At 35.2% G+C, this 26,214-nt stretch overlaps 1 protein-coding gene and 1 long non-coding RNA gene across 2 annotated transcripts; both read right to left on the reverse strand.

Annotated features, from left to right (window-relative positions):
- Positions 1-3,877: 3,877 nt before the first annotated feature.
- On the reverse strand, positions 3,878-8,157 carry LOC127842505 (uncharacterized). The gene is made up of 4 exons (XM_052372036.1): positions 8,025-8,157; positions 7,805-7,858; positions 5,533-5,788; positions 3,878-4,442 (listed from the first exon to the last, which is right to left on the reverse strand). The coding sequence occupies exons 1-4, from the start codon at positions 8,064-8,066 to the stop codon at positions 4,048-4,050; spliced, it is 747 nt and encodes a 248-aa protein (XP_052227996.1). The 5' UTR covers positions 8,067-8,157; the 3' UTR covers positions 3,878-4,047.
- Positions 8,158-24,291: 16,134 nt separating this feature from the next.
- On the reverse strand, positions 24,292-25,753 carry LOC127842865 (uncharacterized). The gene is made up of 2 exons (XR_008031937.1): positions 25,603-25,753; positions 24,292-24,726 (listed from the first exon to the last, which is right to left on the reverse strand). It is a non-coding gene; the product is annotated as an uncharacterized LOC127842865 (long non-coding RNA).
- Positions 25,754-26,214: the final 461 nt, after the last annotated feature.

The following is a 26,214-nucleotide window of genomic DNA, read 5'->3' on the forward strand; positions in this document are numbered from 1 at the left end:
GAAGGAGTGATTTATTTTCCGAATTTTCCTTGTCGTATGAGACTTGCCGGCCAAGGTTTAAGAGCGTCTTACCCCCTTGGGTTTGCTGTCTGAGTGAAACTTTTCATACCTCTTAGCCTGAAAGAGAGTTGTTTGGGAAGCCCTTTCAGGAGTTTACACTCCCGATTGCATAGCACCTGGGGTCATATATGCACTCAAACCCAAACAGCACGTATAGGAATTAGCCGTGCAATCTTATCTGCTCTCTTAAAGCGGGCATTAAACAAGTTATAAATTCATCAATAACAGACTGCTGCGTATGTGCGTTGTACATTCTAAAGTGGCAGTGTGTCGCGTTCTTCTTACAGCAATAGAATGAGCCTTAGTGTTGGCCATTCAACGTTGATGCAAATCTTCCGAGTCATATACATCAACTATCAGACTTCAAAAGCGGACGGAATCAATAATTCACTTACGTTTACCATTTGACTGATTTAGTAGATATTGGTAAATTACCGATGTGTAAGCCTGGACCGAAATAGAACATGTAATTAGTATAATAAAGCCGTGTTTTTTTAAACATATTTATTCCAGAATGTGATTTACAAAATAAGTTACAAGCATCTAAAGTTTATAGGATTGTTTAACTGGGTTGAAATAGAATAACACTAAATACACACACGTCTCATGTATTAGGTAAACAATTTATATTTACAGACTCATCCACAACATTAAATCAGTATCGAAGCAACGTGTATCACTGGGCGAAAAAACTGTGATATCAATACTTTTGCGTACCTAAATTGCTATCATCTATTCACATTCCATTCATATTTTCCTACCCGCATTTCGATTATCATGTTATGTAACGTAACTGTTCAGTCGATTTTTTTGGTCAAAGTTGTTCACAGGACCTACGCTGGAGTTCATGCAAAGGCATGTTTAAGTTCTTATTTTTGCTTGCTTTTAATTGTTTAAATTGGTTTTGTATATACTTTTTTATTCGTAATTCTGATGCAGTTATTGCTGCAAAGGAATTGACGAACATTTATTAAATACCGAGAGAAATATCGTCGTGTCCCATTAGAGGATTTATAAATAAACGCTTTGTATCATTTTCGGTATGAGGTCAAGTAGAGCCAATTGCGATACTCAGATTGCCTTTTAAAATCATCGTTTAGGTTTTATAATGCTACGTAACAATTAGGTTATCAAAGCAACATGCATATTTCATTATAGATAAGTTTGCAAAGCATTTTTTCAAACGCACAATCGAATGCGTTTATGAATAACAGAGGTACAAGAAACACTTGTAAATTAAGTAGTATCACATGATCATCGAAAAAAAACACAATCAATCAAACTGTAGGACCTTAATTTTGCAATTAATTATTAAGGGGAAGTTAGCTTTTACGGTATCCAATTAGTGATTAGAGCGGTTTGATGCTTTACGAGTTGTAACCCTTTATGTAACATGTTGCATTCTACATGGTAAACCTAGAATAATATGAGCCATGCTCTGTGAAAAGGGGGTTTAATGCATGTGAGTATAGTGTCGTCCCAGATTAGCCATTGCAGTCCGCCCAGGCTTATAAGGGACGACACTTTCCGCCTTAACTTAATTTTTGCTTAGAAGAGACTTTCTTTAAACGAAAAAATATCATTAAAGCGGAAAGTTTCGTGCCTGATTAGCCTGTGCGGACTGCACATGCTAATCTGTGAAAACACTTAACGTACGTGCATAAAACTTCCTTTTCACAGAGCCCGGCTCATTTGTATTCGTTTTGTCATTTTCCAATTATCTTATGGGAAACTTTAACGATCTGTTCATTTTACTTATGTCCCTGGTATTGCTAAACAAATTACAATATTCATATAATTACTTTCTAACTCGTTTTTACAAAATTAACAATATACTGGGTAATTTGTGATTCGATATAAATTTATACTGTATCGTATGAGTTCCTATAAACGTACGGTGCAAATATTAGACAGCAAATAGGACAATTAAAACTTACATATTATGTTCTTAGACACAAACTATAAACAGTCATAGTTAACCAGAAAATATCAGTAAATAACATTTATCCGGACATAACACCACAATATATCACCTAGTCGACGGCCTCGATTTGTTCGAGTAGAATCGTATGCTGCTCGGTTTGCGCATCAAACTGTCCAGATTTTTTTTTTAAATTATTAAGACGACGCTTATACCAGTAGTTGTCCCAGTCGTATACAGAGGTAAGACTTCTTTCGTTCTCTAAATTTTCTTAATAAGATTCCTAGTATCATAACGTCCTAAATATGATATCTTAAAAAGATTATTTCTGACTTATCGGTATATGGGATAAACTAAATTCAAATGAAGCTCAGAGTCTACAGTGGGCAACGTACATGTTTTGAATAATTGTGTCTTGTCCTGTGAAAGCTGGTCATAATGCATGTGCGTAAAGTGTCGTCCCAGATTAGCCTGTGCAGTCCGCACAGGCTAATCAGGGACGACACTTTCCGCTTAAATGGTATTTTCCGTTTAAAGGAAGTCCCTTTTTACCGAAAATCTAGTTTAAGCGGAAAGTGTCGTCCCTGATTAGCCTGTTCGGACTGCACAGGCTAATCTGGGACGACACTTTACGATCATGCATTAAGCCAAATTTTCTCAGAACAAGACAAAATTGTTTATTTTCAAGTGTAGTGGTGTATCTACTTGTTTCAGTTGCAAGTCGGTGTAAAGAAAGTATGAATGAAACTAATGCATACAAGACATCCTTCCCTTTTATAACATATATTTCTCTCTTTCAAATGATTGTTAAAATAATTAGTAAGATGTTATTAAGGAAAGATCTTAATTTTACTTTAGATAATCCACTAATTATACGGTAGACCAAGGTCATTCTTATGCTAACCAGAAACAGCTACGGTTTGCTTACTTTTAAGACGAGAAGTTTAGCCGTTTCAGTGGCTCGTTGTCCGCACTTTAGCCAATCGGCCACATTATTGTTGATTAAAATTGTATGAGTTAAAAAAACACAAATATGTATTCGTTTGTGTTAATCCTTTCAGCGCTGGAACCGAATTTTAAAGGCCTTTGCAAACAGTTCGGATCCATATGAGACGCCACAAAACGTGACGTCTCATCAGGATCCAAACTGTTTGCTATTCTGATAGTATTCTGTGAAAAAAATGAAGAAAATGCTAATTTTAGAAATTCATCAGACGACATTTTAGCAGACGACAAATATCCCAGCATGCAAAGGGTTAAGGTGAAGTTGAGTCAGCGGTCCACGGCGTATACAAGATTTACTGCGTACCATATTGCACCATTCGCTTTTTCAGAAATGTTTACGAATTAAGGAACGAACGAACGAATTACACACAAACAAATGAATGTATGATAAAAGATTTCAACATTGAATGATTGCAAAAAACAATCGACGAATTAATGATTGTAACTACATGTATTTGGATATATGTTTGAAAATAGTATAAAGTTTATTTTATATTTAATTACAAGTAATATATTTTTGTCGATTATGGTTCTTCGTTGCAATTAGTAATGTTGTGTACTTGAAGAGTTTTTATCTAATTATATGTTTCATTCAAAAATGTCGTTTAAAACAAGCAAAACACATTAATAGATTGCAAATGTTTAATGAACTAATGTAGTAACGAATTAAAGTATTCATTACCTATAGGTCATTAAATTATACATACACACATTAATATCAATAAGACACAGACAATATGTACCTAGTTGACAGTAATATCATATGCTTCGTATACAAATGCAGAGCCCAGCATTTTGCACGCATACTTTTACAAAGTCTTATCAATCTATTAAATCTATTACATTTACATTATATTTGCATTGGACAGTTTTCTTGAATAAAGTCTCGATTTAAATTTTGTCTTATACATTATTCACAATAAAGGTTGTCATGTTTATTGTGGCTCGTGAAAGTCATAAGAATATTTTTAAAAATCTTTGTTTTACACTATAATTACACATCGTTTGCTGCATATGCTTATTTACAAAAAGAGGGTTCCATTTCAGAGAATATGCATCTTCTAATCTCGTTGTAGCAGGAAGCCCGAGAACGCGCTGTACAAATCTCCATAGACGAACTGATTCGAGTAATCGAGACTTTGCACCCAGACACGCTGTCCAGGATGCATATGAACGATCACCGTCTGACTGCCCTGGTCAAACATCCCCTTAGTCGATTGAGCAATCGCTATAATCTGGCCATCCAGCATGATTCCCGCATGCAACGAGTCAGGGTGACTATCGTGCGCTACCGTTAGAGTGAACGAATAGTCGCCAGCGCTTTTAGCTACGAAACCTTGATTTGGGGCATACGCATTGCCTTCGTTGAACACAACGGTTTCGAATACAATCATGTCATTCCGGCCGATGTTTGTTTGCGTTTTGGTTTTCACAGCAGTAAATGCTTCTTTTCTACCTGTAAGAAAAAATATGATATCCGTAATGTTGCTTGCAATTGTAGCAACGTGAATTTCATACATCAACTGGTGAAAAGAAATTTACACAAACTCTGCAAAATCATCTCGTTCAACTGGTCGTTTATTATATAATTGTACGCTTCCATTTATTTATCAAGCAAAATGTTAATAGTTTTCTCGAACTAGCGTTTCATCACAAATTGCAAACTTTAAAAATATTTTTAATGTTAAATCAAAAAGTAAAATACACAAATGAAATATTAAAGTAGTTTTCTGATAATATATTTTAATCACACACTACGAAAATGAAAGCATAGGGTAATGCAAATGTTGAACACATTTACATTGATTCTGTTGAACTTAAATGTCTGCTGACTAAATAGATGCAAAGTATCATACAACAGGTTCAAAAGCCCAATTATTTTCCGTTCCAAGATGGCAACCCAAGTTTTGAACAATTGATAAACCTCTATAGTGTTACGTTGAGCATGTAAACTGTGTCAACTTGTATGGTAGATGACATAGATTAAGAATCTCTTTCTGATATGGTAGATGACATAGATTAAGAATCTCTTTCTGATATGGTAGATGACATAGATTAAGAATCTCTTTCTGATTTAAAGATTTTTCACTAGGATTAGCCCCGATTTACACATTTAGTTTACAAAAATGCAATATAAGCGTATACTAGTAAATGGCAATTGGCTTCGTTGTTTAAAACACTCGTTAACGATTATTCAGTCCCACTTATCCGCTAATCATAACAAAGAACGTGTCAATGACATTAAATAATAAGGGACAGTTACTATCACCTAAAATCACAGACTTGCTAATTGGCATAGCCCAAACAAGGCCCGTCTCCTGCAAGTGACTACCAAGTGTCACCTCTCTTTCCCCAGCACGATTTTTTCGCAACCGCGTATTACATGTATTACAAACATATCGGACGTTTTTTTGTTTTTTTTTTCAAAACCAGAAATGGACGAATTTAAGAGCGGACGAAATAGTCATTTTTATGAAATGGGCGAAATTTTGTGCCGACGAAAATAAATGGTTTCACAGTACTTGAAAAAAAGCAAACGTCTTTACCGTTTTGCTCTTGAACAGCTTTCTGTAGAGCATGTATCTGCAATTGTTGAGCATTTATCCGCGTTTCTTGACCTTCAATCTGGCTTTGTAGACCTGCTAAGGTCTGAAGGATCTGATAGATGTCAATCTGGTTTTGTAGAGCTGCTGAGGTCTGATAGATCGGATAGATGTCAATCTGGCTTTTTAGAGCTGCTGAGGTCTGATGGACCTGATAGATGTCAATCTGGCTTTGTAGAGCTGCTAAGGTCTGATGGATCTGATAGATGTACGTCGGGATGGGTAAAAAAAGAACACGAATATTAATGAACTAGTTGCTCATCCATTACATCCATTACATCCATTAGTAAAATGCAAAACTGTGTTATGATGTTAAATATTGTAACATTTCATTGTTTGCAAAACCTTAACAGAATTCTATCTTACATATGTCTTTTTAATATAACTATCGTATAGTCATAATTATTAATTAGGAAGGCCCTTGGAAAATTTCAAATGTATGTTTTTCAAATTAAAGCGTGTAAACAAAGCAACACAAATTCTTTCAGCTACCGATTAATAACATCGACACAGTAGAAAATTGACCTTTCGACAGCCGATTGATTGACAGGCTTATTAACCAATCAGATTACTGCATAGATTAGGCCCGTTTCTATCCGCCATTTTGTCCGTCAAACTCGCCGTTGTTCGTCACATAAGCTTATACGTAATGCTGTGTTTTAAACAAAGAAAATGGTTAAAAGGTGCTGTTATGGCACTTGTTATTCAGACACAATGTATCCAGAACGGTTAAAAGATGGAACTACGTTTTTCCGTTCCATTAACCGGGTACTAATCTTAAAAAATGCAAACGTTGGATTCGTCTTTGTAGTCGTCTCAACGAACAGCTTAATCTCAACATATTAAGCTATCGCCCGAAAGCAAAACACCTCGACGTTTGTTCTAAGGTCGTCATAATAAGATACTACGCGAAAATAGAATATGTAAGTTTTGCACCGGACACGCTATAGAAAACGAGTATCACTTTTTACTTGTTTTCTATATAGAGAAATTAGAAAGGAACATTTAAAACCATATTTTCAAAGGTGGCTAACGTTAAATAAATTTGACATTCTAATGCAGTCGGCTAATAAAAAAATATTCTAAACTTTGCTAACTAGATTATTAATGCTAATGAAATGTGTAATAATAAAGACAATCAGTTATAATTTTTAATAATATCACATAAAATAGAGCATTTTTATTTTTTTCGGTTTAAATCTTCCGAATTTAATGTAGCTAGTTGTATATCGTTAAAAGTTAAGGAACTATTTTAAAATGCGCATGTAATTATCAATAGTTGCCAATAAATGTCATTTTACACCATATGTGGGCTTTCTACTAATCCGTTATCAAAACAGATGCCGCAAACTGTGTTTTTTTTTGTACATGAAAATTCTTTCAACTTCTTATATTTTAAACATTGCAAAAAATAGTTTAAGAGGAAATTAATAATATATTGTGTATGTTACTTTTTTGACGACATTGACTATGTTACACGATTATAACAATGCTCATGGGTCATTTTGACCAAACGCATTATAGATATGTGTTATATCGGATTTCAATATAACGTTCTTTGTCTTCTTATATAATAAATTTACTTACCTTTGCCACATTTGCAATATTGCCATCGGTTGCAAAATTAACGGCTTTTAATTAAAAAACTGAAACATCTATTACTCAATGAAAAGTATTGTGACAAACGACAATGCATACTGTATGTGATAATTTGCGATAATTGGCCGACTTTGACTATAGATTAACGACTTTTAAGTAGACTTATAAAAAAGTTATGACTATTTCATAGATATGATAATTATATTCAGCATAACTATTCAATGATAATAAAAATATTGTATGGCCTTTCTGGTATACCATGAGGCGTTTTTGGTTCACTGATGCGGACTTTTTGGGAAGCCTTTTTGGTAAACGGCCTTTCTGGTACTATATCTTTGAGGGGAGCTAAACACCTATTTGATACATTACATTTAACACATTTTAAATAAAACATGATAGCAATAGAAACATTTCATGTAATTTGGACCGAAATCTTTGTGAATATCTTCCAACGTACCGATTCGCGTAGCCAGTTTTATGACGGACTTCGGCGGAGTGACCTCCCTTGAAATCGGGGGGCGTGGCTTCACTCTCGCTGTCGAAAGGTCAATTGCATACGTATCTCATACATATAAATCCGTTACATATCCCAATAACAAAAAAAAATCAAGCTCACCAATTGAAGTGGGTCAACGTCGGCAACAATCTGATGCAAATGACACACCAAAATCTGAAAAAGCGTTTTAAGATATACTAATTAACTTGTTTTACAAGCTGTCAGAAAAAGTAGAAGCAGTATCAGTAGTAGTACGTTCATGTATTATTCATATTAAATAACGATACTATTTGTATACAGTCATTACCAAATTAATAAACCAATATTTAAACTAACTTACAAGATACGTTGATAACTTCATCTCTGATATTTCCTCAAACATAAATGTTCGCCACAGTGAGATATTCTCTCTACTCCCCAATTATATACTCGAATCCTCTCTAATACATTATATGACACGTGTATTATAAAAGGTACTTTATAATATTTCGTAATAAATTATATCGCAATTACGCACAAGCTGTCGTTTATAAACCTCAACCAATCGAAGGGATTGATAGTCATAGTTAGTCATATCTTATTTTTACCTTCCGAGACCTACTAGAACCTGAACTATCTGTTTGGTCACATATTTGTTACATGCGATAGTATTGTAGTCGGTTTCATAATCATGGCTGATTGACACTCGTTTAAGATAAAGTCTGGGACAAAAACATGTAAAATATAGGAATGTACATGAAAATTTAATATAAAACACAGTTATATATAAATGCAAATGTTAGCGTGTTGCACAATTAGTTCGAACTGAAAAACATGATAAATGCATACTCTTGACTAATGTTGAAATATAAATTTTGAGATGATTTTTTTTTTGCATATAGAAAAGCGATTATTATATACAACTATATAATTTTTACGTTCTTAATACGAGTTTTATAGCAATTATTAGATGAACTTTTTAACACATTGTAATAATGACAATTTTCAAACGTTGTGTCACATATTGAAAATATACAAGAGCAATGTACATCAGGGAGCAACACAAATCTGACTCACACTGAATATACAAGTAATCATTATATAATGAACAAATTATAAAGCGTGAATAATATTGACTGCTTCTGTTGTTCTTACATGCACAAAATATGTTGCTTTGGAGAGTTGAGTGTTGAACTGTTGTGTCCGCTTACCATTTCAATATCGTTTACCGAAGATTCAAAAGCGTGAATGGTAGAAATCAGATGCAGCGTTGTATGGCACAATTAGAAAAGGCATCACGTTCAGCCTCGTTCTGAAATTCTGCGGCCACGTGACTTATCGTCAAACGGGTCTTGGTAGTCTGAAGCTATGCATCAGCATTACAATAAAGACCTATCTGCGACTGGCTTGGACTGACTGGCTGGCTGTTCATGGGAAGCTACACATTTGGCAACAATTAAGTCTGAAACTATACATCAGCATGACTCATATACTGCGATACTGACACAACTGCTCAAACATAACCGACATTAAAATTGACAGCTTATTGCATTCATTATTTTCACAGTTTGTTTAAAGAGACACTACCACATCTGCTAAATAGATAACTTTATTCAGTATGTAATAACTGACATAGACTAGTGAGAATAATTGCTTTGTTGGATTCTGTCTCTTTTTATATAAACATCATTTTTCAACAAGCTTGATGAGAACCATGAAGTAGCATAGTTAGGGAAAAAGTTATTTACTTTAAGTGTGTTTAACGTATGCAACCTCTCGGTCTTGCAATCGTTGAGCCTAGGGACATGATTTGAAAACATGTATTAGAGGAACACTAAATGATGTTACAAATAAAATATTAACTCCAAGATCTTAGCGGCTTGAGAGAATACGTTTTTTTTAAATAACGTAAGTTTATAAAAAATCTTATGACCCAAGGATCATGATTGGAACATTATTTTTAGAGGATCAGTAGATGATGTTACACAATGAAATATTGATAATCTGAGTCTTGACGTTTAAAAAAGACTGTTTAAGTCATTTACAATGAAAGTCTGCATAAATTATGTGACCAGTGGGGCGCGGAAAGTTGCGACCACAACGGTATGATTTTAATCTTTTAATTATTTTGAAAGGTCACCTTCAAAATTTGCCCATCATGAGCACTTTTTTTATTTATTAATCTTGTATATGCTAAGGTATATACTTGTAGTTATTTTGCGTTAACTCTTTTATGCATTTCATTGGACATTGAAATTATTAATGATGAAAAGATAGTCTGAATTAAATGAATTGTATATATTTATAGCTAATATGTATCTACAAAATAAATATTACAATATACAAATTGTACATTATGTGTAAGTAAGTGTACATTAGTAAATCTAAAATTAGACGATGTAATACCGTAACCTTTTACTAAAATGTACTTTTAACTTATATTTTAGAACGCTTTGTACCAAAGCAAATACACTAAATTTAGTAAATGTTCAATATGTTGCATTCAAAATATGTACATGCCATTTAGTTTCGTGTAAAATTTATAACCAGATGTTGCATTCAACAATTGGAAATGCAATGTGAACCAACTCGTTATTATTGACCGTTAAACAGAGTCAAGTTATTTTGCATTTTGGTCGGAGAGTTGTTTTAAAGAAAATATTTGTGCAAATTGTATCAAAATCTTCGGATTGCCAAATTGAGCATGCTTATATTATATTCATGATTGTATAAATGTGATTATTTGTGATACAGTCAAACATGTTGTTAAATACTCGGTAGATTTGTTAGAGAAACTGATAACCAGGCACACCAATTAAGTGGAAATATGAATATTTTGTGCTCATCTATATCAGCATTCATCAATAATATATGTGTTTAATACTTCGTATGCATTCAAACGTAATACATATACGTTATTCGTATACATTATTTGTAATTTTCAGGCAACATCTGCTTCTTAATACGTATTACAAATAGCAATTTGAACATATTCTGGATTGTTAAACACTCATCACGTAATGACACGCCTTAATTAATAAGCAAACGTTTCTTCATGTATATTGAGTTTTAGTCAACTTCAGAAGCATTAATTATGTAACACTAATTGCACATGATTATAGAAAGTTATTGTCTTCATTCTGTCTCAGTTACCATAAAATTATACACCATCTTGAACCGAAATAAGCATGTATATGCAATTAATGTTTCTTTTTCAATCTCAATCATTTCGCGATGATATTTAACTCCGCCAAATGCCACATGCGGTTCCTACGGAATCCGGATATGGCCAAGTTGATTGTCGCGTGTCGACCTTCGAGGTCGACGCACGACATTTAAGCGACATTCAAGCGACGCACGATATGACACTCGACATTTGAAGTCGACATGCAACAATTATGCGACAATCAAATTTTGAGTGTCGCATACCGCGCTGGGTTTTAGAAAAAAAAAATATTGCAGAAAATCTTGCCTGTCGACTGAGTTGTTGACTGTTATATCGTGCGTCGCTTGGCTGTCGCTTGAATGTCGCTTGAATGTCGTGTGTCGACCTTCGAGCGCGGCACTCGAAATTTGAGCGACGCACGATAGGACGCAAATGTCGTCTGTCGACCTAAAATTCCATAGGTCGACACGCGACATTTGCTCGACGCACGATACGACGCACGATATGACACTCGCGCGATATATCGAGCAAATATCGCGCAAGTGTCGCATGTCGACCGGTGTGGGAGTAATTTTTTCAACTGCAAGCACGGTGTTATAGTAACTTTTGTAAGCTACAAGTACAAAAATGGCGGCATCTCGTAGCAGCAGTAACAGCAGCAGCAGCAGCAGCAGTAGCAGTAGCAGCAGTAGAAGCAGCAGCAGTAGGAGCAGCAGTAGCAGCAGCAGCAGTAGCAACAGTAGCAGCAGTATCAGCAGTAGCAGCAGTAGAAGCAGAAGGAGTAGCAGCAGCAGCAATAGTAGCAGCAGAAGCAACAGTAGCAGCAGTAGCAGAAGTAACAGCAGTAGCAGCAGTAGTAGCAGGAGTAGCAGTGGCAACTTCGTTTGCCGTAAAACTATACCATCTTTACTGTCAACCATGTAACTTGAACAATTTTTAACGAATCAACTACACACCGGTTGTATTCGAAAGCCAATTAAATAATTTATCAGGAAAAATTAACATCATTACCATTGATCCAGCAATATATTTAACTCTATTTACATTAAAATATATGATTAAATTATCAGGTTTTGTTTTAGTATTGTTGTTTTTTTGTTATTTTTAAAAAAAATCCATGTATGAGTAATTATACATTTGTAGTCCACACTCGACAACAAAATAAAGGTTGACATGATTTTGATATATGAGAGTGAAAATGTAATGTAACAATGACCCGATCTTATCCAGAAAACGAACTAAAGCGCTAGATGACCGAGTACGTTTGGATGGACATCCTGAATGCATGTCAAAAACTGTTCAGACCACCTGTACTTAAGTAACCCAGTATATTGCTTACAATTAGCGATTTGTGTTATAACACTACACACTAAATTTCCAATAGTGACGTGAAACTACAAGTATCTTTTTTTTTAAATGGGGCGAAACGACGTGGGGGATATATCTTGGGAGCGAAACGCCAAGGATGTGAAACAGGAGGGTCTGAAAGGCCCAAAGTCGCTCACCTGAGATTCAAAGGAACTGAAAGCCCAATATGTCATAAGAACAAAATGTTCTTACCAACTTTCATGACTAGTGAACACCCTGGCAGCCACGTTTTTCAAAAGATCAGAATCATTTTCATACACATCCAAAATATCATTGAAGCAAATATTCTGACAAAATTTCATGAAGATTCATAAGACCATAGAAGGAAAAATGTCCCGCCCCCTTGTGGCCATGTTTTTCAAGCAACTGGAACCATTTTTTAAGTTGTCCAAGATATCATTAGGACAGATCTTCTGACCAAGTTTCATGATGATCGTACGATAAATATGGCTTCTAGAGTGTTAACAAGGTTTTAATATAGCTATATAAGGAAACATGCCACTCCCCCTTGGCGGCCATGTTTTTCCACAAACAAAAGCCATTTTCGAACTCATCCAAGATATCATTGGGACAAATCGTCTGACAAAGTTTCATGATGATCGGACAATAAATGTGGCCTCTAGAGTGTTAATAAGGTTTTACTAAAGCAATGAATAGCCATATCAGAAAAAATGCCTCGACCCTGGTGGCCATGTTTTAAAAGCAACACAAAGCATTTTCAAACTCATCCAAGATATAACTGGGACAAATCTTCTAACCAAGTTTCGTTAAGATCGGAAAATAAATGTGGACTCTAGAGCGTTAACTAGGTTTTAATATAGCCATATAAGGAAAAATGCCCCGCCCTCTGGCGGTCATGTTTTTCAACCAACCGGCATCATTTTTGTACTCGTCCAAGATATTATTGGGATGAATCTTCTGACCAAGTTTTATGCAGATCGCAAATAAATTTGCCCTCTAGAGTGTTAACAAGATTTTACTATAGCCATTTTAGGAAAAATGCCCCGCCCCTTGGAAGCCATGTTTTTCAAGAAAACATAACCATTTTCGAACTTATCCAAGATATTATGGAGACCAATCTTCTGACCAAATTTCATGTAGATTGGACAATAAGTGTGGCCTCTAGAGTGTTTACAAGGTTTTACTATAACCATATATAGCCATATAATGAAAAATGCCCTGCCCCCTGGTGGTCATGTTTTAAAAGCAACCGAAACCATTTTCGAACTCATCCAAGAAAACATTGGGACGAATCTTCTGACCAAGTTTCATGAAGATCGGAAAATAAATGTGGCCTCTAGAGTGTTAAGAATGTTTTACTATAGCCATATAAGGAAAAATACCCCGCCCCCTGGCGGCCATGTTTTTCAACCAACCGGCATCATTTTTGAACTCGTCCAAGATATCATTGGGATGAATCTTCTGACCAAGTTTTATGAAGATCGGAATTAAATGTGGCCCCTAGACTGTTAACAAGATTTTACAATAGCCATATATTGCCATATTAGGAAAAATGCCATGCCCTTGGCAGCCATGGTTTTCAAGCAAACATAAGCATTTTCGAACTCATCCAAGATATTATTGAGGCCAATTTTCTGACCAAATTTCATGAAGATTGGACAATAAATGTGGCCTCTAGAGTTTTAACAAGGTTTTTAATAAAGCCAAATATAGCCATATAAGGAAAAATGCCTTGCCCCATGGTGGCCATGTTTTTCAAGCAACCGAAACCATTTTCGAACCCATTCAAGATATCATTTGGTCAAATCTTCTGACCAAGTTTCATGAAGATCGGAAAATAAATGTGGCCTCACGAGTGTTAATAAGGTTTTAATATAGCCATTTAAGGAAAAATGCCCCGCCCCTTAGCAGCCATGGTTTTGAAGAAAACATAACCATTTTCGAACTTATCCATAATTTCATGGAGACTAATCTTCTGACCAAATTTCATGAAGATTCGACAATAAATGTGGCCTCTAGAGTCTTAACAAGGTTTTACTTTAGCCATATATATCCATATAAGGAAAAATGCCCCGCCCCCTGATGGACATGTTTTAAAAGCAACCGAAACCATTTTCGAACTCATTCATGATATCATTGGGACAAATTCTCTGACCAAGTTTAATGAAGATCGGAAAATAAATGTGGCCTCTAGAGTGCTAACAAGGTTTTATTATAACCATATAAGGAAAAATACCCCGCCCCCTAGCGGTAATGTTTTTCAACCAACCGGCATCATTTTTGAACTCGTCCAAGATATCATTGGGATTAATCTTCTCACCAAGTTTCATGAAGATCGGAAATAAATGTGGCCCCTAGACCGTTAACAAGATTTTAACTATAGCCATATATTGCCATATTAGGAAAAATAAACGGCCCCTTGGCAGCCATGGTTTTCAAGCAAACATGACCATTTTCGAACTCATCCAAGATATCATTGAGACCAATCTTCTGACCAAATTTCATGAAGATTGGACAATAAATGTGGCCTCTAGAGTGTTAACAAGGTTTTTAATAAAGCCGTATATAGCAATATAAGGAAAAATGCCTTGCTCCCTGGCGGCCATGTTTTCAACCAACCGGCATCATTTTTGAACTCGTCCAATATATCATTGGGATGAATCTTCTGACCAAGTTTTATGAAGATATGAACAATAAATGTGGCCTCTAGAGTGTTAACAAGGTTTTAATATAGTCATATATAGCTATATAAGGAAAAATGCCCCACCCCCTGGTGGCCATGTTTTTAAAGCAACCAACATCATTTTCAACCTCGTCCAAGCTATTATTGGGATGAATCTTCTGACCAAGTTTCATGAAGATCTGACAATAAATGTGGCCTCTATAGTGTTAACAAGGTTTTACAATAGCCATATATAGCCATATTAGGAATAATGCCCCGCCCCTTGGCAGCCATGTTTTTTCAAGCAAACGTAACCATTTTCGAGCTCATCCAAGATATTATTGAGACCAATGTTCTGACCAAATTTCATGAAGATTGGACAATAAATGTGGCCTATAGAATGTTAACAAGGCAAATGTTGACGCCGCACGACGCACAACGCACGACGGACGACGGACAAAAGGCGACCACAAAAGCTCACCATGTGCACATTGAGCTCAGGTGAGCTAAAATCCTGTGCGCGAAACGTCCGCAAATCTTTAATATAACGGTTAAGCAACAACTGGTGAAAATAATAATTTCTATGATCACTCATGAAATAAGATTAATATGCTACCCAAACAAACAAATATCATGTATACAGGCTACAGACATAGTACAGTCATAATTCACACTGTGTGCAATATATTTGAAATAAAGGTCATTAAAATATTCAGTGACCTTTTTATGAGACCTATTCACACACCCATGTGCATTGTTACTTTAAATATGTGCCAACACTTATAATTATATAATCATTTATTCAATTTATTACAACAAAACTCACGTTTTCTTATGTTGCTCTATTGATTCAATCATACGGACAATGATGTTAGAAAGTTCTTCCATCCTTGTATGTTCGGTGAACATTCTCCTAACATTCAACAACAACGAATTAATGGTACCTAAGGACAGAGCCGTTTAAAACATTACTACTTTGACCACCAAGTAGAATTCTACCGCATGATAAAATAGTTTCTTTGCTCTCTGAACGAATTGCGCCGCCATTTTCTTCGAATATAGCATTTACTTCGGGGTCAATATTTATATTTCAAATTATTTTACTTATTAAAAGCAATTAAGGACAAAAATATATGTAAAAACATATGAATAAACTTATCAACTATCCTTATTCATCCGTATTGATTTTATTTTAAACTATTTCTAAATATTTAATTATTTTCTTGAAAAAATCTAGGTTTGTTACGGGGAAAATGATTGGTTAAAAACTTACCCAAACAAATAAATGTAACAGCAGGCATAAAAATATACCAACAGTTATAATTTGTCACCGCTGTGACAAAATTGGTTCCGCAATGACATATAGATATCACCGCGGTGACAAAATTCTTACCGCAGTGACAAATTGTCACCGCGTATACAATTTTGTCACCGCGTTGATATCTATTTTCAGCTGTTGGTGTATTTTTACTTTGACCCAAATGGTACGGCATTAAGTAACAAAAATAAGTGTGTATGATAACCCGATTGCTTATAAAAAATAGTGTTTTGTTATGAGATGCAACTTAAATTCAGTTATAAAAAAAACAACTTGCAATATTTCCTGTTTTGGGGATATGCAAGATATTCAATAAAAATGTATATGTATCAAATAGCCGACTTCAAAATAATGATATAAGTTGTCATTGATATGTTTGCTATGCATTATGATGCTTTTTAAATAGTTACACATGGCCCTTTTCCATGATCATGTGGTATCCAAGACACACATATATGGCAATCTATGTATGCATATGCACATAATATTTGTTTCACTTTGATAGCAAGCGTGTTTGTATATATTCGAACATTAATAATAATGTTAATGTAGTTTGAGTATCAGCGACGCTATTTGTCTAGATTTTGCGAGAATGAACGTATCTATTAAGCAGATGTGAACAGTATCTAAGTAAACAATCTGTGACCATTATGAATGCAATTAATTGTCCATTAAAATGTAGTTAACTGTCGAGCAGATGTGGCGGTATCTCAGTATCAAATCTATGAACATTATGAATGCAACAAATTGTCAATTTAAATGTAGTTAAAATTATATTTGAAAAAAATGTATGCAATCAGTATCTATTTTAATGTCATGCTGACGCCACGCTTTGGTGTCATTTTGCAATGTCCCGTGTTCGGATACATGTAATTTGGCCCTGCCAGTTTTAGCCGGATCTGCGTTGCGCAAACTGCTTTGAACAACAGTGCAGCAGTGTATAATATATATTGTACACTGAAATAGCCATGAGCGTCTGTCAATCTGTTCTCACGCCGCAAATTTTCAGGTAAAGTTCTCCTACATAATGTATTACCACTAAGGCTATCACGTTTAAACGGTCGCGTTTCGTGTTTTGCTCATAAACGTGTACCAAAACAATAAACGTTTAAACGATAGTCAATATCAATATAATGAATATTGGGGTGCAAATAACGTAGCCGACTAGCCGTACGAAGTATAGCGACGACGAACTGCGAAATCCGGGTACTTGCGGTAAATCCGGGCTACCCAATTCGGCAGTAATTTATTTCTGATTGGTTAGAGGATGGCACAGACATGAACGGAAACGAACGGAAAATCTTCGCTACTTTCCGAAAATCTTACAACATGGCAACTAAACAGTGCGTATGCCGCCATCTTGAAATATTTTAAGTGATTGATTAGCAAGTTGATCATGTATCTATGGACATAAGTCCACAGGTATGTAATGAACATCAAAGAAATTATAATTATATCATTTAAAGAAAAAACTTAGAAAAATCAATCATTTGGGTTATAAATAATCAAAATAATAAATCTGTACAGTAACTGTGAAAAGAACTCTTTGTAAGGAAATATATAATATGAGATTTACAATTATATAAATTACTTCCCTTGAAAATAATTGTCTCTAACAAATCTCTATTTTTAGTAGCAAATAATTAAAAGCCACTAACGTGACTGTAGATTCACCACTCTAAATGTGCAGCTCCATGAGATACACATGCATGCCAAATATATAAAGTGGCTATGTTCAATATTGAATAATTTTCTCCCTTTTTTAAAGCTCACTACTTCCCTTAAATCTGTATTTTTTACCATAGACCGTAAAGGATGACCTTGACCTTGATATTTTACCACAATCTGTCAGAAACACAATGCCGCCTACTGCGCCGCTTTGATTTATTTAACAAAAATATATACGTGGGCAGGTCAGATAACTATGTCCATTTAAAGCTTATTACTTCCCTTGACTTTGTTTTTGCGACCCTAGACCTTGAAGGGTGATGTTCACCTTGAAATTTTACCACTCAAAATGTGCAGCTCCATGAGATACACATGCATGCCAAATATCAAGGTGCTATCTTCAATATTTAAAAAGTTATGGCCAATGTTAAGGTTTTAGCACGACGCCTACGGCGGACGACGAGCTGGCTATGACAATAGCTCGGGTTTTCTCCGAAAACAGCCTCGCTAAAAATCATTAGTTCATGCTATCATGATAATAATGTTATCATCGCTTTATGTTTATTTACACATGGAAGTTTTTAAATTGCGTAAAAAAGAATGTCATGTATCACTTAAAAAAAAATGTAACATTTCACATTTCATAATAGTTATGTTCGCGAAACCATGTAATAAACAAGGGCTATTTGTAAAACATGCATGCCCCCCATATGGGCTGTCCGTTGTAGTGGCAGCCATTGTGTGAATACGATTTTTGTCCCTGTGACCTTGACCTTTGACCTAGTGACCTGAAAATCAATAGGGGTCATCTGCGGGTCACGATCAATGTACCTATGAAGTGTCATGATCCTATGCAAATGCGTTCTTAAGTTATCATCCGAAAATCATTTTACTATTTCGGGTCACCTTGACCTTGTGACCTAAAAATCATAGGGGTCATCTGCAAGTCATGATCAATCTACCTATGAAGTTTCATGATCCTAGGCGTATGCGTTCTTGAGTTATCATCCGAAAACCATTTTACTATTTCAGGTCAGTGACCTTGACCTTTGACCTAGTGACCTCAAAATCAATAGGGGTCATCTGCGAGTCATGATCAATCTACCCATGAAGTTTCATGATCCAAGGCGTATGAGTTTTTGAGTTATCATCCGGAAACCATTTTACTATTTCAGGTCACTGGACCTTGACCTTTGACCTAGTGACCTCAAAATCAATAGGGGTCATCTGCAAGTCATGATCAATCTACCCATGAAGTTTCATGATCCTAGGCGTATGCGTTCTTGAGTTATCATTCAAAAACCATTTTACTATTTCTGGTCACCGTGACCTTGACCTTTGACCTAGTGACCTCAAAATCAATAGGGGTCATCTGCGAGTCATGATCAATGTACCTATGAAGTTTCATGATCCTAGGCCCAAGCGTTCTTGAGTTATCGTCTGACAACCACCTGGTGGACGGACCGACAGACCGACCGACATGAGCAAAGCAATATACCCCCTCTTCTTCGAAGGGGGGCATAATTATTACAGTTAGTGCGATCAAAATAAGCCATTGCGATCAGGGGCGTTCCTGGGGCTATTTCAGCTATACACACGATCGAGAAGCGAAGCTGCGAGTGGGGGGTAGGTGCGGGAGGTGGTCTCCCCCTCCTGCTGATGGGGTTTGGGGGACTCCCCCAAGAAATGTTTTGAAAAATTCATTATATATGGTACGTTTTGGTGTTATCTTTCAGCCACGTTTTGGTTATTTTATTCATCAATTTCTTGCTTGAAAAAGACCGATAAAAGGAAATATTTCATTAAACCTCTTACCCCCCTTAGCCCTCACTTGTTATTGCATTTTTTGAATTTAAAGTTTTCTTTTTTTTCAGTGTGAAACTGAATTATACGCACGGGCGTATTGCCGTATGCCTAGGAACGCCCCTGGCGATGACAGATGTCAACTGCTTTATAATTACAATTACACATATGTTTAGTTCATGTGTTTGCTGGGTAAACAATGAAAATATTGCCTCAACTGTCATACAGCTTCCAGCTAGTATAATATAAATTCATTTGTCTCAAACTAAACCTTGTAAGATTTTTTTTTCATTTAGACATTGCTTTAAATTACGTGTGAACGATTTGTTTACATGTATATTCCATTTTGATACTGCTCCAAGCATAGACTGTGTGCATCGGATTGTAGTCTATATTCTGCATATACAATCGGTATTTGTTTGAAATAGTGTACACTAGAATAACCATGCAGTGAAATACCAATAAATTCTGCACTGTAAACTCAATTTTAGACACAACATTATAAACTGGAACAACATAATTAACTGGTAAAACAAAGCATGAATAATTGGTGAAATTCAAGCGAATATGTTGCTGTCAATTCTTTGTTTTCAATGTGGTTGATATTAATATCAATCCTCATTTGAAATTTAGGCAGCCGTATGTTGGTGTATTATAAGCGTGCCATTTTCTGTAAAGGTAGAACATGAGTAAAATATGATGATAACCTTGTAATAATAATTAGCTATCAAAATGGAAAATTTACCTATATATTATGAACTACACACTACATTTTAAGAACTTTTGCACATTTGGATCAACTTGATTAGGGTCTGTTATTTAGAATACAACTAGTATATCCCTAATGTTTAATATATCACATTGTACAAAGATACTGCATATTGAATGTTAATATTTATCTCTCCTAAATTGATGGCAGCGAGAATAAAACATATGTAGATACGCTTTATTACATTTTCAATAAATTGCTTTATAATACACAGTGCAACATTGCAGTTACACGTATCTCATTACAACTATGCAATCGATATTGTTATAACGCTTATGTTATGCTCGCAATTACAGTAACTGTTAATAAACATGTTATTCAATTATGCCACATTTTGAGCATGCAAAATGCGTGTTTGGATGATAATGATTTAATTATTATTGTTATTGTACAGGTGCTTAATAGAATACAAAATTTCGCATCAAAGATCCCATTTTTAAACAAGACCGGATTACACAAACGATTTTAAACTATCTGAAATAGCTTCAGTTCAGATGAAATTTGTGTGGATGTGTCCAATTCTCATGCTTAGTTAAGACTTTTTACTTTAAACCATACCCTTTTAGTTCACTATGTGACCAGCCAAACTTCAGCCACAACATCCAAGAGAAACTCTCATTACTGAAAATTATCTACACATTTTATATCAGACTATATAAATCCATTATGTGTCGAACCATACGTTTAATATTCAATAATTACATGTATTTTGTATTGATTTAAACCAACGCGGTGTAGAACTACATATTATGCACAATGAAGCCATCTTGAACATGACGCATCTGAAAAAAGCTGAATATGTCATTGCCGTTACGTACTAAACATGCTCATAATAAAATATTATCTTTAAGAATAAGTCTGCAAAACATGACCAAAACATAAGGTCACTGATCTCATTTCCCTTAAGGACAACTCCTTACAAAGCTGTTCAACTTACATGACTCTTTTCAACATTTTAGATATATTACCGAAACCCATGAGATTTGGAATTTTAGCATCACTTTTTCTTAATTGAGTTGAAATATTGCTAAACCTAGTCTTTTTCATATCGACCTAGATTACCCAGTTATATAACTAATGCTAGTAACCTATATAGTTCCCAATGCAACTGCCTCTACGAAGTCTGCTCCCCATTGCTGGTCCGTCTGCTGCCGTTTTCCTTGTCCTCGCCTTCAACTCCTAGGTTACTCCCATCTACCAGCATCTGCATCTCTGATGTGCTATTTTAAGATTTGTATTTTGATTAGTTGATAAAACATAATTTATATCAAGTAAATGCTAGCATTAATGAATTATCATTAAACAAAAGAACTCCTGATTTTCACGCGATTTGTTCACCGAATAACCACATCCTGGAATCATTCACACACCAATATATGGTAGAAATATAATAAGCTTTGTTCATTACACAATAAATATAACTACTATCTATCTTCACTCATATTCTTCTTCTGCTTGCCGATCGCTCAGGGGGATACGCATGCATTCTGTGTTGCAGGTCCTTAAGACTGCCACAGAGCTTTCCTTGCATCGTAGTTTCCTCCGCCTAGACCTGGCGCCTGTAACTGTGAGGTCGGCCTCTGTAATCTGGCTTCTCGCAGCGGGACGGGTTGATATCCAGTAGCTTGGTTCATACCCATTCGAGCCATAGAGTTCGACACTCTTGCAGTGATGAGGGGAGGGATTCTAAACGCAGAGCACCATCACGCAAAGATTCATTGTTGTCCATAATGGAAGTGGAGTGTCCCATAATCTCCCCAAACAAAATAAGGACATCCACCATATCGCCCCATCGGTGCAAAAAGGTACCATGTGACTTTGACATTAAAAGGCACACGGTACGTTTTTGCACTGATGGAGCAATATCTTTTAAAGCATCGAGATAGTAACCATATTTAAATATACATGTATAAACTAATATACAACATCAAATCATTATCGAACAGACGTGCATCCCTGGACAGGACATGTATCATTTGATTTCAATTTAACATGATAAACTTGTTATCTGGCTTTCGTATGAGGACATTTAGATCATATGTCTTCATCACAGCTGTATTGAGTACCGAGTTAATTAGCTTTAATAAATATATCACATGTATGTATTAACAATGGCTTCCAATGATTTTTAATGTTTAAGTAAAGGCTCAGATGCAGTTATTAATGAATATCGGTGCTCACCATGCGAAGAGGCTGCAACTAATATTGAGGCAGAGTTTTAATGCAAACACTGTGGGAAGTTTTATTGTGGACAATGCCACATCAACAGCTGTTTAAAACACAGAGTGAATGGAAGGGAAGAAATTGCAGTGTGACCTGTACCTAGCGTCACTCTAGACCTTCTTGAGAAATGTGACGTACACCCTAACAAGAAAGTAAAGCTATTCTGTGAGGACCATACTCAAGTGTGCTGCAATACATGTGTATCTCTAAGTCACAGGTGGGTAAGAAGTCTGTCGACCAGGAGCTGGTTATATCAGAATGATAAATTCATAATGTCGTTTTTCTCATATCACAGAATAGATACAACAAGACTATTGCCAAGTAATAAAAATCCCCAACCTACGCAGGATCCACCATTTTCAGCAATATTTGTAGTTTATTTGTTGCCATAGCAACCAGAATTCTTGACGTAGGAACAAAATGAAATGACGTGCATAATCTCCATATTGCCATCGATCCATGATTCAAGTTTCATGAAAAAATATGAAGAACTTTCAAAGTTATCGCAGGATCCACCATTTTCAGCAATATTTCTAGTCTATTTGTTGCCATAGCAACCAGAATTCTTGACGTAAGAACAAAATGAAATGACGTGCATAATCTCCATATTGCCATCTGTCCTAGTTTCAAGTTTCATGAAAAAATATGAAGAACTTTTAAAGTTATCGCAGGATCCAGAAAAGTGTGACAGACTGACAAACACACAGAGCACAAACCATAAGTCCCTCTCCGGTTTCACCGGTAGGGGACTAAGTACAAAACAAGTTTCTAAATTGACAGCTTATCAATAACATTAAAGCCCATGATAACTCTAGCTAATCTCATCCAACTAATTGTTCAACGTTTCATTAAAAATACATATTTGAACATTTATCATTGTTCTTTATAGCCATGAGATTAATCCAAGATGATATTAGTATGAGCTTAGATTAGAGAATGAATGAAGCAGTGGTGCTAGTCCTTGATAAAATAAACTATTGTTTAATGACTTTTACTCAATTTTACCTAAGACTTAAATGTATAAACACATATCACTATTTCAGACAGTGCGCTAACGTTTCGCTGATATCGGACAAGGTCAATCTACAGTCATCAGACAATATCCGCGATATTCTATCAGAAATTAGCATAGTTGTTGAACTATGAGGCAAGAAAGAAGCAATAGTAACGTGCGGTCTATAAAGGCTTCACACCAAGACAGATTTTCACTCCTAATGGCACTATTCCAAACTAACCATATACATATATGTCGAACAAACGTTCAGAACAAGTAGATTATTGGGAAAAATGTGACATCTAAAGAGTTAAAGGTTTCACTATAGCCATATTGGTAAAACTGCCCTGTCCCTTGATGGTCATGTTTTTTAATCGATTCTGCAAATAAATGGGATATATATTTCGAGCAAGGTTAATATAAGAACAGACAAAAATGTGGCTTTTATAGTGCTTTTCTTTAAGGTTGACCTAATGACTTATTTTTATGGTACTTGACCCAGTTTTGAACTTGGACAATACATATTTGGGACGAAAGTTCTGACAAAGTTACATGAAAATTGGAAAATAAATGCAGCCTCTAAATTTTTCCCCAATGCGTATGTGGACAATGGAAGACTGCCGACATATGCGAACAGAAGATCACAGAGACACTATGAAAATGTTGTGCTCAGGTGAACTAAAAATATAACACATCTTGTACTTTCCTTCATGCAAACATATACCGTTTATTAACCATAATATGTAATAATCCAACCTCATTTATTATCCATATAAATAATCATAAGCAAAAATCTTAAAGTGTGCAACTGCACGTGTCAAACTAAATTTTATTGAAAAGAATGAGTACCCTATAGAGCACGCCTTTTTCAAATGATTAGTTTATGTGAAATTTTTACCATAAAACCTGTCTCTTTTTGCATGTATCCTAAGTTAAACTTACTTCAATAAGATGCTGTAGTGATGACGTCGTACACAATTGTTATTACAGTATTAAATTTAAATTTTGTACACCATTGTCGTTTTTTCACATGTGTATTTGCTAATTGTGTCCCTTATGTGGAATCACACATAACTCTTAGCAACAAAATCAGCACTCACTGACAAACAGTATAAAATGTCCAAAGCATGCCTGTACCTTAAACAATTTATGACAAGCGTCTAGAAAAAAGGCCTTGGCAAACAGTGTAGACCCAGATGAGATGCCGCATGATGTGGCGTCTCATCAGGGTCTGCACTGTTTGCTTAAAGGAATTTTTGTATGAAAAATTCTAAATATTGAAACAAGAGGGCCATGATGGCCCTGCATCGCTCCACTGTTTTTTCTTTGCGAAAAAACGTGTAATGCGCATGGGTTGAAATGTACTCAAGCATGTGACTTTCTCTTTCTATCCCTCGTCCCACTGGGCGCTTAAAGTTGGAAGGATGAGCATTTTTATATATGGAAAAAGTTCCTACCGTGTTAAATAAACAGACAAAAAAGCCCGGGAATTGCTGCACAGGTCCTTTGCTTATAAAGTACGTACATTTATCTCTCCAAAAGATATTGTCGTTCTTTCTATTTCACATATTTTTAAATGCTGAAGATCAAATCTACGCATTTGATTTGAAACAGATTCACAAGACCCATAGGAATCAAAATTCCTTAACCCTTTACCAAACAACACATTTTGGACTTTTCCAATTTGAAAGAGGTTGCAGACGTCAATTGAATTAAAATGGAATATGAAGGAAATGATCAGGTAGGGTAGAAATAATTGTGATAAAAGGAGAAATTGCTCATCAACCCACACATCCCTAAGACCAACAAGCCTGAAAATATTATGATAATCTAAAGATTATTTCTTTATATTTATAAATGTATTTAATTAAGTAATACATTTGATTTTTAAGATCAATTCATAACTAATATTAAGAAAATTATAAAAAATGGTCAGAAATATATATGGATTGTTGAGCAACAAAATCAGCACTCACTGACAAACAGTATAAAATGTCAAAAGCATACCTGTACCTTAAACAATTTATGACTAGCGTCTAGAAAAAAGGCCTTGGCAAACAGTGTAGACCCAGATGAGATGCCGCATGATGTGGCGTCTCATCAGGGTCTGCACTGTTTGCTTAAAGGAATTTTTGTATGAAAAATTCTAAATATAGAAACAAGAGGGCCATGATGGCCATTTCAACAATTCATGATCAGTCACTATTCACAAATGGAACAATGAATCATTAGTTATTAAAAAGCAGCATATACGATAGTTAAGAACATTGCACTTCATTAATTTCAACACCTTCTCTTCGATACAAAGTTTGAGTTTACCGTGCAGTATCATATATTGACTTTCCTTGAAATAATTATGTTCATGGAAGCTGTGTTTTTAAAATCAATAAATATATATTATTAAACTGGTTTTAAAACTATAAAAAAGACATGATATTAACATGTCATCCAAAATATTTTCATCCGAATATATGGTCACTTTCGACATATTTAAATAAAACCCTACTTTTTTCAGTTTATAAGAAAAACATTCATAACACATGTTCTTACTTCAATGCCTTTGTAAGCAGTCACCATCTGACCTAAAATGGCACTAAATGACAGGGTTTTATCTCATGT

This window comes from Dreissena polymorpha, chromosome 8 (assembly GCF_020536995.1).
Source record: "Dreissena polymorpha isolate Duluth1 chromosome 8, UMN_Dpol_1.0, whole genome shotgun sequence".
NCBI classification, from domain to species: domain Eukaryota; kingdom Metazoa; phylum Mollusca; class Bivalvia; order Myida; family Dreissenidae; genus Dreissena; species Dreissena polymorpha.

What these genes read in the sequence shown, in the direction of transcription:
- LOC127842505 (XM_052372036.1), bottom strand. Translation starts at nt 8,066, where the DNA reads ATGTTTGAGGAAATATCAGAGATGAAGTTATCAACGTATCTT. An exon ending in TGAAGTTATCAACGTATCTT is followed by an intron (nt 7,859 to 8,024) that starts GTAAGTTAGTTT and finishes ACGCTTTTTCAG; the next exon opens with ATTTTGGTGTGTCATTTGCA. An exon ending in AGCTGTTCAAGAGCAAAACG is followed by an intron (nt 4,443 to 5,532) that starts GTAAAGACGTTT and finishes TTTTTCTTACAG; the next exon opens with GTAGAAAAGAAGCATTTACT.